Consider the following 12,477-nt stretch of genomic DNA (forward strand, 5'->3'; position numbering starts at 1 on the left):
TTTACTGAGTTAGATTGTTTTTAACTGCTGCATTTTTTTTATTGCCTTTAAGAAGAGACAAGTATATACCACTCTACATAAAACCATCTCAACTTTCAAAATATTAATTGCTCTTCCTTTCAACTCCCATTAAGTAAATATGTTGAGCTCCTTCATAAACATCACCATAGATTTTGGAGGATATTTGCCTCTATATAGGTTGTTACCAATCCTCAGCCTCACTGGCTTTCTGTGAGGAGAAAAAGAATTCATGTATTAAAGTGGTTAGTAGAAAACTGCCACATGCAGCGCGCTCTCCAAGAATGTCAATCCCAATAGTTGTATTTTAAAAATACAGGATGCCTGGACTTCCCTGCTGATCCGATGGCTAAGACTCTGCCCTCCCAGCGCAGGGGGCCCATATTCAGTCCCTTGTCGGGGAACTGGATCCCACATACCACGACTAAGCACAGTCAAGTAAATAAATAAATATTTAAAAAACCAAAGCAGGATGCCCTTGGGAGTTCCCTGGAGGTCCAGTGTTTAAGACTCAGCACTTTCACTTTCCAGGCCTGGGTTCAATCCCTGGGCAGGGAACTAAGATCCCATAAGCGACAGGGTGTGGCCAAAAATTAAAAATAAAGGTACAGGCTGCTCAATTCACTTCAAATTTCAGATGAACAGTTAAAATTTTTTAGTGTAAGCATGCTTAAATACTGCACCAGGGTATACGTACACTAAAAATTATTCATTGTTCATATGAAATTCAAAATTAAATGGGCATCCTACACAGAAGACTGTACAAAAAAAGATCTTCACAACCAAGATAATTACGGTGGTGTGATCACTCACCTACGATATCATTCCAGATATCCTGGAATATGAAGTCAAGTGGGCCTTAGAAAGCATCACTACAAACAAAGCTAGTGGAGGTGATGGAATTCCAGTTGAGTTATTTCAAATCTTGAAAGATGATGCTGTGAAAGTGCTGCACTCAGTATGCCAGCAAATTTGGAAAACTTAGCAGTGGCCACAGGACTGGAAAAGGTCAGTTTTCATTCCAATCCCAAAAAAAGGCAATGCCAAAGAATGCTCAGACTACCACACAATTGCACTCATCTCACACACTAGTAAAGTAATGCTCAAAATTCTCCAAACCAGGCTTTAGCAATACGTGAACTGTGAAATTCCAGATGTTCAAGCTGGTTTTAGAAACGGCAGAGGAACCAGAGATCAAATTGCCAACATCCACTGGATCATGGAAAAAGCAAGAGAGTTCCAGAAAAACATCTATTTCTGCTTTATTGACTATGCCAAAGCCTTTAACTATGTGGATCACAATAAACTGTGGAAAATTCTGAAAGAGATGAGAATACCAGGCCACCTGACCTGCCTCTTGAGAAACCTATATGCATGTCAGGAAGCAACAGTTAGAACTGGACATGGAACAACAGACTGGTTCCAAATAGGAAAAGGAGTACGTCAAGGCTGTATATTGTCACCCTGCTTATTTAACTTATATGCAGAGTGCATCATGAGAAACGCTGGGCTGGAAGAAGCACAAGCTGGAATCAAGATTACTTGGAGAAATATCAATAACCTCAGGTATGCAGATGACACCACCCTTATGGCAGAAAGTGAAGAGGAACTCAAAAGCCTCTTGAAAGTGAAAGAGGAGAGTGAAAAAGTTGGCTTAAAGCTCAACATTCAGAAAACGAAGATCATGGCATCTGGTCCCATCACTTCATGGGAAACAGTGGAAACAGTGTCAGACTTTATTTTGGGGGGCTCCCAAATCACTGCAGATGGTGACTACAGCCATGAACTTAAAAGACGCTTACTCCTTGGAAGGAAAGTTTTGACCAACCTAGATAGCATATTGAAAAGCAGAGACATTACTTTGCTAACAAAGGTCCGTCTAGTCAAGGCTATGGTTTTTCCAGTGGTCATGTATGGATGTGAGAGTTGAACTGTGAAGAAAGCTGAGTGCCGTAGAATTGATGCGTTTGAACTGTGGTGTTGGAGAAGACTCTTGAGAGTCCCTTGGACTGCAAGGAGATCCAACCAGTCCATTCTAAAGGAGATCAGTCCTGGGTGTTCTTTGGAAGGACTGATGTTAAAGCTGAAACTCCAATACTTTGGCCACCTCATGCGAAGAGTTGACTGACTCATTGGAAAAGACCCTGAGGGATTAGGGGCTGGGAGAGATTAGGGGCAGGAGGAGAAGGAGACGACAGAGGATGAGATGGCTGGATGGCATCACTGACTCGATGGACAAGAGTTTGTGTGAACTCTGGGAGTTGGTGATGGACAGGGAGGACTGGTGTGCTGCAGTTCATGGGGTCACAAAGAGTCGGACACAACTGACCGACTGAACTGAACTGAACATTTTACCAGGAAACCCTAATCCCTCCCCTACCCTACTTTTCAGAAAATTTTCCCAATTTTGCTCTATTTTTCTCTCTAACAAATTTGGTTAAGGGAATTGTGTAGGAGGCATTAGGATGATTTCCTTTTTTTTTCTTACTGAAGATCACAATTTCCTCTAATTTAGGCAGGAATTAGATTTTTTTTTTTTTTTTTTTTTTTTAGAAAAAAATCATTTTGAACACAAATCCATGCCACAGGCCCATAGTTTAGTGCCCGGCCCATAACTGCTCAGTAAATACTGATCAACTGAATGAATGAATGAAAGATTGCCTGAGTTAACAGCTGGTCCTATCGCAGTTTGTTGAGATATGGGTCCTTTTATTTCAGCTGATGTGATCAATTGCAGTTAGCGATTGAAAGGATTACAGAGAAGTAAGACAACGTGCACTAAGTCGTGTCTGACTCTTGTGACCCCATGGACTTCAGCCCCCCCAGGCTCCTCCGTCCATGGGATTCTCCAGACAAGAATACTGGAGTGGGTTGCCATTTCCTTCTCCAGGGGATCTTCCCAACCCAGGAATCGAACCCAGGTCTTCAGCATTGCAGGCAGATTCTTTACCGACTAAGCTACACAGGAAGCCCCATAGCCCTGCAAAGATGTCCCAGGTGTTGCAGTGGTAAAGCATCCGCCTGCCAATTCAGGATGAAAGAGACAAGGGTTTGATCCCTGGATCAGTAAGATCCCCTGGAGTAGAAAATGGCAGTTTAGTATTCTTGCCTGGGAAATCCCATGGACAGGGGAGCCTGGCAGGCTACTGTCCCTAAGGTTGCAAAGAGTCAAACAGGTAAGATCTCAAGGCGTGGAGGTTACACTGTGTTATCCAGGTAGGATGAATGTGATCACAAGGGTCCTTCTAAGAGGAAGAATAGATGGGTTGGAGTCAGAAAAGACTATGTGGTGATAGAATGACAGAGAGAGACTGGAAGATGCTATGAAACCGACTTTGAAGACAGAGGAAGGAGCCATCCAGGGATGCAGGGGGCCTCTAGAAGCTGGAAAGGGCAAGGGCCTTTGAAGGGAAGGCAGTCCGTGGGTCCATTCTAGACTTCTGACCTCCAAACCTAAGGCAACCGATTTGTGGTAACTTGTCACAGCAACAATAGGAAAAGAATAATACAAGGGGAATTTAAGTAATAAAGAAACAAAGGTGTGTGCCAGGAACCTGCCTAGTGGAGACAAGTCTGACAGAAGATTTACTTGCAACCAGTAACAAGGACGACGAGCACGAAGGGATGAAGATCAGTACATGAGCAGATAGCAAAGGTCAAAGGACACGGAAATTGGCAGAATCCCAAAAAGTGAAGAGAATGGGTGGATTAGTGTGCTAGGGCTGCCAGAAGAAAATACCACAGGCTAGGTGGGTTAAACAATTTATTTTCTCACAGTTCCGGAGGCTGGAAGTCCAAGGTCAAAATGTCAGCTGTCTTAGTTTTTTCTGAAGCCTGTCTCCTTTGCTTGTAGGTGGCCCCCTTCTCACCCGGTCCTTGCATGACCTTTCCTCTGTGCATGCATGCACTGCTCATGTCTCTTCCTATGTCCAAATTTCCTCCTCTTAGGACACCAGTCAGATTGGATTGGGGCCTAGCCTAAGGGCCTCATTTGAACCTAACCACCTCTTTTAAAGCCCTTTCTCCAAAGACAGCCACATTCTGAGGTACTAGGGGTTAGAGCCTCAACCTATGAATTTTGTGGGGACACAGTTCAGCCCATAAAATAGGGCTGACAAATTGAGGAACAAACTGTAAAATAACTGGTTAATGCTCCTAATTGGCGACTAAGGTGCTCTGTATCAATTCAATGCAATGCAAAGTGACCCAGGATTGAATGCTAGTCCTTGTAAAAGGACTTTGGTGGGACAATTGGCAGTAATTTGAACATGGCCTCTAGGCAGGTTATTACATCAGTGCCTGTTTCCTTGTTCTGAGGATTGTACTATGGTTATGTAAGATGTCAATATCTGGGAAAGCTTGGGTGAAGAGTATAGGGGAACTCTGTACTACTTTTGCAACATTTCAAAAAGTCTGGCATTATTTCAAAATGAAAAGTTAAAATCAAAAATTAATAATTAACCAAATAGGGTAAACAGAAGAGGGAAAGAGAGAAAATGAGAATGGAATTGGATGTGACCATGGAGGAAGGAAAAATGGAGAAAAAGAAGCAAAGAGAAAGTGATTTCCATGAGGTCAGAGGTTACACCTGCTGTTTGGGTTTCCAATGACCCCCTGCTTCTGGGAACTCAGCGTATGTTTTGGGAGGTAATATTCATTGAGGCATAGCCTCTGAAGAGGATTGAATCCCACCTCACATTCAGAAAAGACCTCAGAGGTTAATTTCTGACATTGTCTCCAAAGACTGGTACATAGTCAGTGCACTGTATGTGTTGAAACTGTGAATCTCTTGCATGTAAAAACATTTAAAATACACGGCCACCTTGGTAATAGAGTTTTGGTATGCCCACTTTTCCCCAAGTTTTTCCTTTTTTTAACTTTTGTTTGTTTGTTTGTTTTGAGGTATAATTCACATACCACACAGTTCACGATTCATTCAATGGTTTTCGTTACCAGGCAATCGCTACCATTACCTAATTACTAGATATTTCATCACGCCACAAAAGAACCCCACACCCGGTTAGCAGTCACTTCGCACCCCCACCCGCCCCCACGCCATCGCCCAGCCACTGACTAGTCTACTGTCTGAATGGATTTGCCTGTTCTGGGTATTTCTTGCAAGGGGATCAAGCATTTGTGGACCCACCGCACATCAAAAGCTCAGCCCCAGGATCGCCAGGGGCCACGGGATTGGCCGGCGGGGGTTGGGTGTGCGCGGGGCGCCCAATCGCCTTCGAGCATCGGAAGGAGGTAGGTGCAAGTGGCTGGAGGCGGCGCGCCGGCTGCCGGGGCGGAGGGCGAAGCGGGAAGGCCCGGGAGCCAGCGGCCTGCGTTCGTGGGGCGCCTTGGGAACCGGCATGGTGAGCTGGTGGCAGGCTCTCACGCGCGCCGCCGGGCGTTACCCTTGGCCAGCGAACGTACTGCTTTACGCCGGGTTCTTCTCGGGCGGCGACGCGCTGCAGCAGCTGCTGCGGGGCGGCCAGCCCGACTGGCAACATACGCGGCACGTGGCTACCGTGGCCGTGGCCTTCCACGCGAACTTAAACTATGTGTGGCTGAGCCTGCTGGAGCGCGCGCTGCCTGGGCGCGCGCCGCGCACCATCCTGGCCAAGGTGCTGTGCGACCAGGCTCTGGGCGGGCCGGTGTACGTCTCTACCTTCTATGCCGGTGAGAAGCCGGGAGGGGGACCTGGAGGAGGAGCTGGGGAACGGGGTCGCATCAGGAATTGGAGGACTGGAGGCAGGGGCTTCCTGGGGCTGGGACGGAGCAGAAGCCTGGGGCTCTGTGGGAACGGGGCCGGGGCTGGAAACCCTCCCATGGGGGCCAAGGGTTAGGAGACTGGGATGGTCGGGGCGAGAGCGGGAGATCGAGGTGTGAGGACCGGGAAGTCTGGGGACCGTGGATTAAGGGGGTTGAGGGGAAAGCGATTGAGGCGTGGTTGCTGGAGAGGCCTGGGATTAGGGCGTGAGGGGCGCATTTGGGACTCTGGGGTTGCAAACAGTCTGGGGCTGGAAGTTTCAGGGGGCCCTGGGGTGTACGCAGGCCGGAATTGGGGGAGACAGAAAAGGAGATCCATTTTTCCCCTGAAAAAAAAGATCCACGGGAATATCAAAGAGACCCCCAGCTCGTTACCATAGCCGCAGCGACTAGGTTGTGGGCCGGTGGGGGTGGGGGGGGGACGGTCCGGGGTGAGGTGGGGGGAGGCGGTCCCGCTCCTGGGAAAATTCACGCCTGGGCCTGGGGGCCTCGTTTCCACTGGAGGGATAAGCCTTTCCAACACGAAAAAAAAAAAATGTGAGGGGATTCAGGATGGTCGGGGCAGAGACAGGGGAATCTGAAGTCCCGCCTAAGTATTCAAGAGTTAGTCGCTCAGTCGTGTCCTGACTCTTTGTGACCCCATGGACTGTAGGCTCCCCAGACTCCTCTGTCCATGGGATTCTCCAGGCAAGAATACTGGAGTGGGTTGCCAATTCCTTCTCCAGGGGATCTGCCCGAACTCAGGGATCGAACCCAGGTCTCCTGCATTGCAGGCAGATTCTATACCATCTGAGCCTCCGGGTCCCACCTGTTTCCCCCCAGAATGTGTGCTTAGGGCCATTTTCCTGCTTTTGTAAAGGTTTACCTGAAGGGAGTCCCATCCCCACATCAAAACCCACAGAAAAATGTGAGAAGACCTTGGACCCCTGTTATGAGAGGACTCTGTACCCGTGAGGGTGCAGGGAGCCCCACTCTTCAGAAAGTGCACCGTGGAGCCTGAGGGCCTACATTTGGGAACCTTCCTTAGCTCCCTAAAATTCTAAAACAGTGGAGAGGGCTCTGTGGTCTTCATCTTCATAGCGTTTTCTATCACCTGGAAAGGAGTGATCAGGGGAGGGGTACCCATCCATTAAGAAAATTCAAGGATTCTGGGCCAGGCCTTGGCACTGGGGGTCACAGATCCCCCCATAGGGTCACGCCAGTGCCTGTTGGTACTTTCTTCTAAACAGGTCGAAGTGATCAAGTTACCACTTTGAAGGAACCTACACTGCCCCATGGATCTCATTTTGAGGACCAGCTGCTACTGCTAAGTCACTTCGGTCATGTCCACCTCTGTGGAATCCCATAGACGGCAGCCCACCAGGCTCCCCCGTCCCTGGGATTCTCCAGGAAGAACACTGGAGTGGGTTGCCATTGCCTTCTCCATTGCATGAAAGTGAAAAGTGAAAGTGAAGGCGTGTAGTTGTGCCTGACTCTTAGTGACCCCATGGACTGCAGCCTCCAGGCTCCTCTGTCCATGGGATTTTCCAGGCAAGCGTACTGGAGTGGGTGCCATCGCCTTCTCGAGGACCAGAGTTGCTCACAAATTGCACAGGAATCATGCCTGATACAGTGCCAGCCACAAAGCTGACAGGGTCCATGAGGTCTGGGCCTAGAGGACCTGAGAGCAGGAGCTGCCTGGTTTATCAGCAATCTGTGCCTTATCCCCGGAGTGACGTCCAGGCCAGGTTTGTGAAGTTTCCTCGTGCCTGCTGCAGCAGTGGCCTTGTACCATGGTGATGGGGTGGAGGGTGGTGGTGTTGGCTTTTGGGAATCAGATTCCTGTTTAATTCTCAAAATTAAACAGCAAGGCAGGTACCATTATTCCCATGTTACATATGAGGAAGGGGCTTCCCTGGTGGCTCAGACAGTATAGAACCTGCCTGCAATGTAGGAGTCCTGGGTTTGATCCCTGGGTCGGGAAGATCCCTGGAGGAGGGAATGGCAACCCACTCCAGTATTTTTGCCTGGAGAATTCTATAGACAGAAGAGCCTGGCGAGCTACAGTCTATGTGGTCACAAAGAGTCAGACACAAATGAGTGACTAACACACACACACACACACACACACGAGGAAACTGAGGCTCATAGGAGAAAAAATGATTTGCCCGAAACAAACACAATTCATGGCATGGTTTTCATCTCCCTGGGGAATGTCAGTATGCCTGAAACCAGAAAGATGCTACAGTCACAGGGCTGCTGGGGCTTGTGAGTCAAGCCCAAGGACCCTGAAACAGATTCCTGCCCATGGGGCTTGGTTTTCTTTTCACATTTCTGGACCCTGCTTCCCTCTCCTCCTGTAAAAATGAAGTTGGGGAGGTAGGAGGGGGGTAGGTTGGATGTCTGTTCAAGGCTCTTTAGGCTTGGAAACTGCCTGTCTTAGATGATCCTTTGTGCTGGGCGTCCCTTGGAAGCTAGAATAGCTGTGATTATGAGACCTGGTTCAGAATCCACACCTGGGTTGCTCTTGGATCACTATCAGCCTCCCTGAGCGCTTTTCCTCCTTTGTAACTTGACCATCCTTAGCCCAGGGTTATGAAAGAAAGCACAGAAAATACTTAGCCCTTAGTTACTGCTGTGTAAGTTGAGTACAGTATTACCAATATTGGGCTCAGTTTTCTTGTAAGTCCTGTTCTAAGAATCCCCTGCAATTGACTTAAAATATTTTATTTCCCCTTCCTCCTAATCAGAGTTGGGGGAAAATTTTTAAAGCACTCTTATGGTAGGCTGCGGTCTTTTATGGTCGCTGAGGGTCGGACACAACTGACCAACTTCACTTTCACTTTTCACTTTCATGCATTGGAGAAGGAAATGGCAACCCCCTCCAATGTTCTTGCCTGGAGAATCCCAGGGATGGGGGCGCCTGGTGGGCTGCCGTCTATGGGGTCGCACAGAGTCAGACACGACTGAAGTGACTTAGCAGCATGTTTACACCCTTCCTAAAATAAGAGGGTTTTGTTCTTTTCCCCTAACTTCCTTTCCAGGGTTGTTGAATATCAAAGTTTTCCACATGTTTTTAGGAGCATTGAATTGATGTTCCGCTTTCAAATTCCAATTTGAAAGCCTCTTTAGATGGGAAATCTGAAGTTGCTAGAACATCCAGGGTCTGGCAGCCTTTCTGTAAAAGGAGGAAATTAATTTTTAAAAATTTAAGAATTTCAAAAAATCTTTTGAAAGGTGAGGAAAAATGTCACCAATAGTCCCACTGTGATTATATTGAGTGAATTATATTTTTGTGAATTCTCTTACAGTTTTTTTAAAATAATTCTGCTATAACCTCATACCCATATTGTCACTTCATATTAATCATCACTTTAAAATGCACTCAGTTTTAGAATGCAGATTGTCTTGTTTTCACTGTTGGGTCAGATGGGACATACTGAGTGAGTGATAGCGGTGGTCACCTTGCATATTGGAATAGAAAACTAACGTGAACTGTTACACAGTATTCTTCCTATTGAATCTTATTAAAATTCTTTTGGTATGTGTTTTTGCAAATAGGTATGAGTATTCTCCAGGGAAAGGATGACATATTTTTGGACATGAGACAGAAATTCTGGAATACATATAAGGTAAGACAGACTTGAAAATACAACCATGATCTTTCTGTATCTTTTTTAAAAAAAATATTTATTTATTTGGCTGTGTCAGGTCTTAGTTTCTGCACGAGATCTTTCACTGTGGTGTGCAGGCTTAGTTGCCTCAAGGCATGTGAGATTTTAGTTCCCCATTAGGGATCGAAACTTCGTCCCTGAACTAGAAGGCAGATTCTTAACCACTGGACCACCAGGGAAGTCCTTTTTGGTATCTTTTTAACATAAAATACATTTAAATAAAAATATTCTTAAATTAGGGCTCCAGATGGTTGACACAAGGGTACAATGTTTTGACAGTTCTTAAATTTGTTTTAATGGTTAAAGGAGAAGCGTTAAGAATGTCTATATGTGTCTCTGAATTTTATTCAATGTTCACAATGATTTCTGACATTCTTGTATTTATTCTTGTAAGTGATTACAGTGATTTTTGGAGTCAAAGAGGTTATTGCAAAATAAGAATTGTAGAATATGAGTGGCTTAATGGAATCATTGCCACTTTTAGAGCTGATGTTTCCAGGTATGCATTCTGCTGTGTCCCCGTGAAATGAACCTTCTTAACATCACAATGGTATTTACAGAAAAGGAAACTTTCTCAGGGTTATTCCAGGGCTTGAAACAAGTCACCTCTTGTCCTGTATACTCAGTTGTTGTTTAATCACCAAGTCATGTCTGACTCTTTTGCCACTCCGTGGACTGTAGCCCGCCAGCCTCCTCTGTCCATGGGATTTCCCAGGCAAGAATACTGGAGTGGGTTGCCTTTTCCTTCTCCAGGGAGTCTTCCCAACTCAGGGATCGAACCTGTCTCTCCTGCGTTGGAAGGCGGATTCTTTACCACTATTACCTGGAAAACCCGAACCAACAGGTTAAAGCCTGTTAAAATAAATCCATCTTAAAAGCTAAATTTATTCTCTAGCATGAAGTAGCTAGACTACATTATTAGAAAATCACCATAAAGTGGGTTTGGTCTATAGTTTCAAAAATTCATTGACGATCCTGTGTTTTATCGGTATTTCCCTGAATCATTTGCATGAGCAAACAGGAAAACTGCAATATATAAATATATGTTGTTAACAATGATTTGAAAGTAGTTGTCTTCCAGAATTGGTCCTCATTCAGGTAGACTTTTCTATAGTCTAGGTCTATGACTACAACTAATAAAAATCTTTATTCCTGTGCCTAACAGCTTTCTGTACAACTTCCCACCCTCTTCCACTCGAGAGACCATAAGTAGTCTAATTTAATCTGCTTAGTCTGAAATATACTCCCACCTCCACATTCTTCCTGTCTGGTATTTCTTTTTTAAACCATTGTTTCATCTTTGTTTTTATTTATTTATTTTGTTGTCTGTGGTTTTTTTTTTTTTTAATGCTTTATAGAACAAACTGTCTGATTACTTTGTGCTATTTAAAAGCATCCTAATAAAGTTTTCCTTTATTCCAGAGTGGTCTGATGTACTGGCCTTTTGTACAGGTGAGTTTCAAACTACTGAGAATGCTAATTCGTGGGTTTGGTTTATACGGAGCTCTCACAGATGTGTTCTCTCTGTTACAGCTGACCAACTTCAGCCTCATTCCCATTCGCTGGCGAACAGCTTACACTGGACTCTGTGGTTTTCTGTGGGCCACCTTCCTCTGTTTTTCTCAACAGGAAGGTGATGGCACCTTCAAATCAGCTTTTACTTTCCGTCGTATCAAGGGGACAAATGAAGTTGAAAAGCCCCCAGAGAAATGACAAGTCAAGAACTCCCTGAAAGGGACTCATTTCTTCCCCTTAAGTAAGCACAGTGAATTGCCTGCAGATAAAATACTCTGCTTACCAGTTACATGCTCCGTTTTGAAGATTTACTTTCCTATAGACTTGACTGCTTTTTAATTAGCAATGCTAACTTTCAATTTTATCCAAATATCCTTCTCCTCCCTACTTCTAATCTCTAATGTTTTCACCTCTCTAATGCTGGTGCTCAGTTGTGTCCAGCTCTTTTCGACCCCATGGACTGTAGCCTGCCAGGCTCCTCTCTCTGGAAGTTTCCAGGCAAGAATACTGGAGTGGGTTGCCGTTTCCTACACCACTTTGACCACATTTCCTACACCTCTACTCCCTTGGTTAATATCAATGATAGTGCCAAAGTGGCATTTTATAATCATTACTATTTCTGGTCTAATGTTTTATTGCCAGTTGATGTAGAAAACCCCCATTTTGATGGTATACATCTCTTCTAAAATCTCAAGTTGTCTCCCAAACACTTTTGGATCAGATTTTTTTTTATACCAAAAATAGTCCTTACAGTAAATGTTTCTTTACACCACATTCAATCAGAAAGTTTGAATAAACAGGTTACCCCCCAAATATTGTATAATAATTTATTGTTATGCTAACATGAAAACTCTGCAAGTACATTTTATATATTAAAAATAGTGTATCATCAGTGGTCCTGAATAGAGTATATTTTATTGATGTTTTCTATTTTGGTTTTTTTTTTTTTTGGTTAATGTTTTTTAGTTTTTAGTATATTCACTTGGTTAAATATCCCATTTCCTAGATGTATGAAATGTATAAAATATTTGGTTTTAAAAAGAAATATATTGAATGAAGTTCCTAAAAAAAAAAAAAACTTTCCTTCTGGAAGAAAGAACTCAATTCCATAAAGTTTCAGGGAAAATATTTATCCCAAAATTCACACTGATGATATATTTTTTTAAATTACTGCTTTAACGTAAGTCTTTATAGGTAATTTTTAAGGTTGACATGAGAAACTCAATCTAATTTTTCATTTCTATCTTCAAAGTCAGTGGATTTAAAAATTATGTGATTATTTTAAGAAGTTTTAGCAATTTTCACCCAAGAATTGCATCACTATTCAGTTGTTTCCAATGGAGTGTTTCACAAATTTAAAGATGTTGAACATTGCGATATTAATATATTTATCTTGAGACTTTATATTTAAGATTAATTTAAGCTTGTTTGCCTAAATATTTAAGCATATAATTTATGTAAGTTGTAATTTAAATTTATATGTCATAAGTTATTTGAATCTAATAGATATTAATATATTTTACATTATTGGGGC

At 44.1% G+C, this 12,477-nt stretch overlaps 1 protein-coding gene across 2 annotated transcripts; it reads left to right on the forward strand.

Annotated features, from left to right (window-relative positions):
• Positions 5,291–11,846, forward strand: MPV17L (MPV17 mitochondrial inner membrane protein like). 2 transcript variants are annotated; one of them, XM_005697521.3, is made up of 4 exons: positions 5,291–5,685; positions 9,316–9,386; positions 10,851–10,880; positions 10,962–11,846. In XM_005697521.3, the coding sequence occupies exons 1-4, from the start codon at positions 5,376–5,378 to the stop codon at positions 11,139–11,141; spliced, it is 591 nt and encodes a 196-aa protein (XP_005697578.3). In that variant the 5' UTR covers positions 5,291–5,375; the 3' UTR covers positions 11,142–11,846. The 2 variants fall into 2 exon arrangements, with proteins under 2 accessions (XP_005697578.3, XP_017896555.1); XM_018041066.1 differs by lacking the exon at positions 9,316–9,386.

Source organism: Capra hircus, chromosome 25 (assembly GCF_001704415.2).
Source record: "Capra hircus breed San Clemente chromosome 25, ASM170441v1, whole genome shotgun sequence".
Lineage (NCBI taxonomy): Eukaryota > Metazoa > Chordata > Mammalia > Artiodactyla > Bovidae > Capra > Capra hircus.

Excerpts from the sequence above, each read along its gene's own strand:
- MPV17L (XM_005697521.3), top strand. The coding sequence starts at position 5,376 with ATGGTGAGCTGGTGGCAGGCTCTCACGCGCGCCGCCGGGCGTTACCCT. Across the intron at positions 5,686-9,315 it reads CGTCTCTACCTTCTATGCCG|GTATGAGTATTCTCCAGGGA; the intron begins GTGAGAAGCCGG and ends TTTTGCAAATAG. Across the intron at positions 9,387-10,850 it reads AATTCTGGAATACATATAAG|AGTGGTCTGATGTACTGGCC; the intron begins GTAAGACAGACT and ends CCTTTATTCCAG.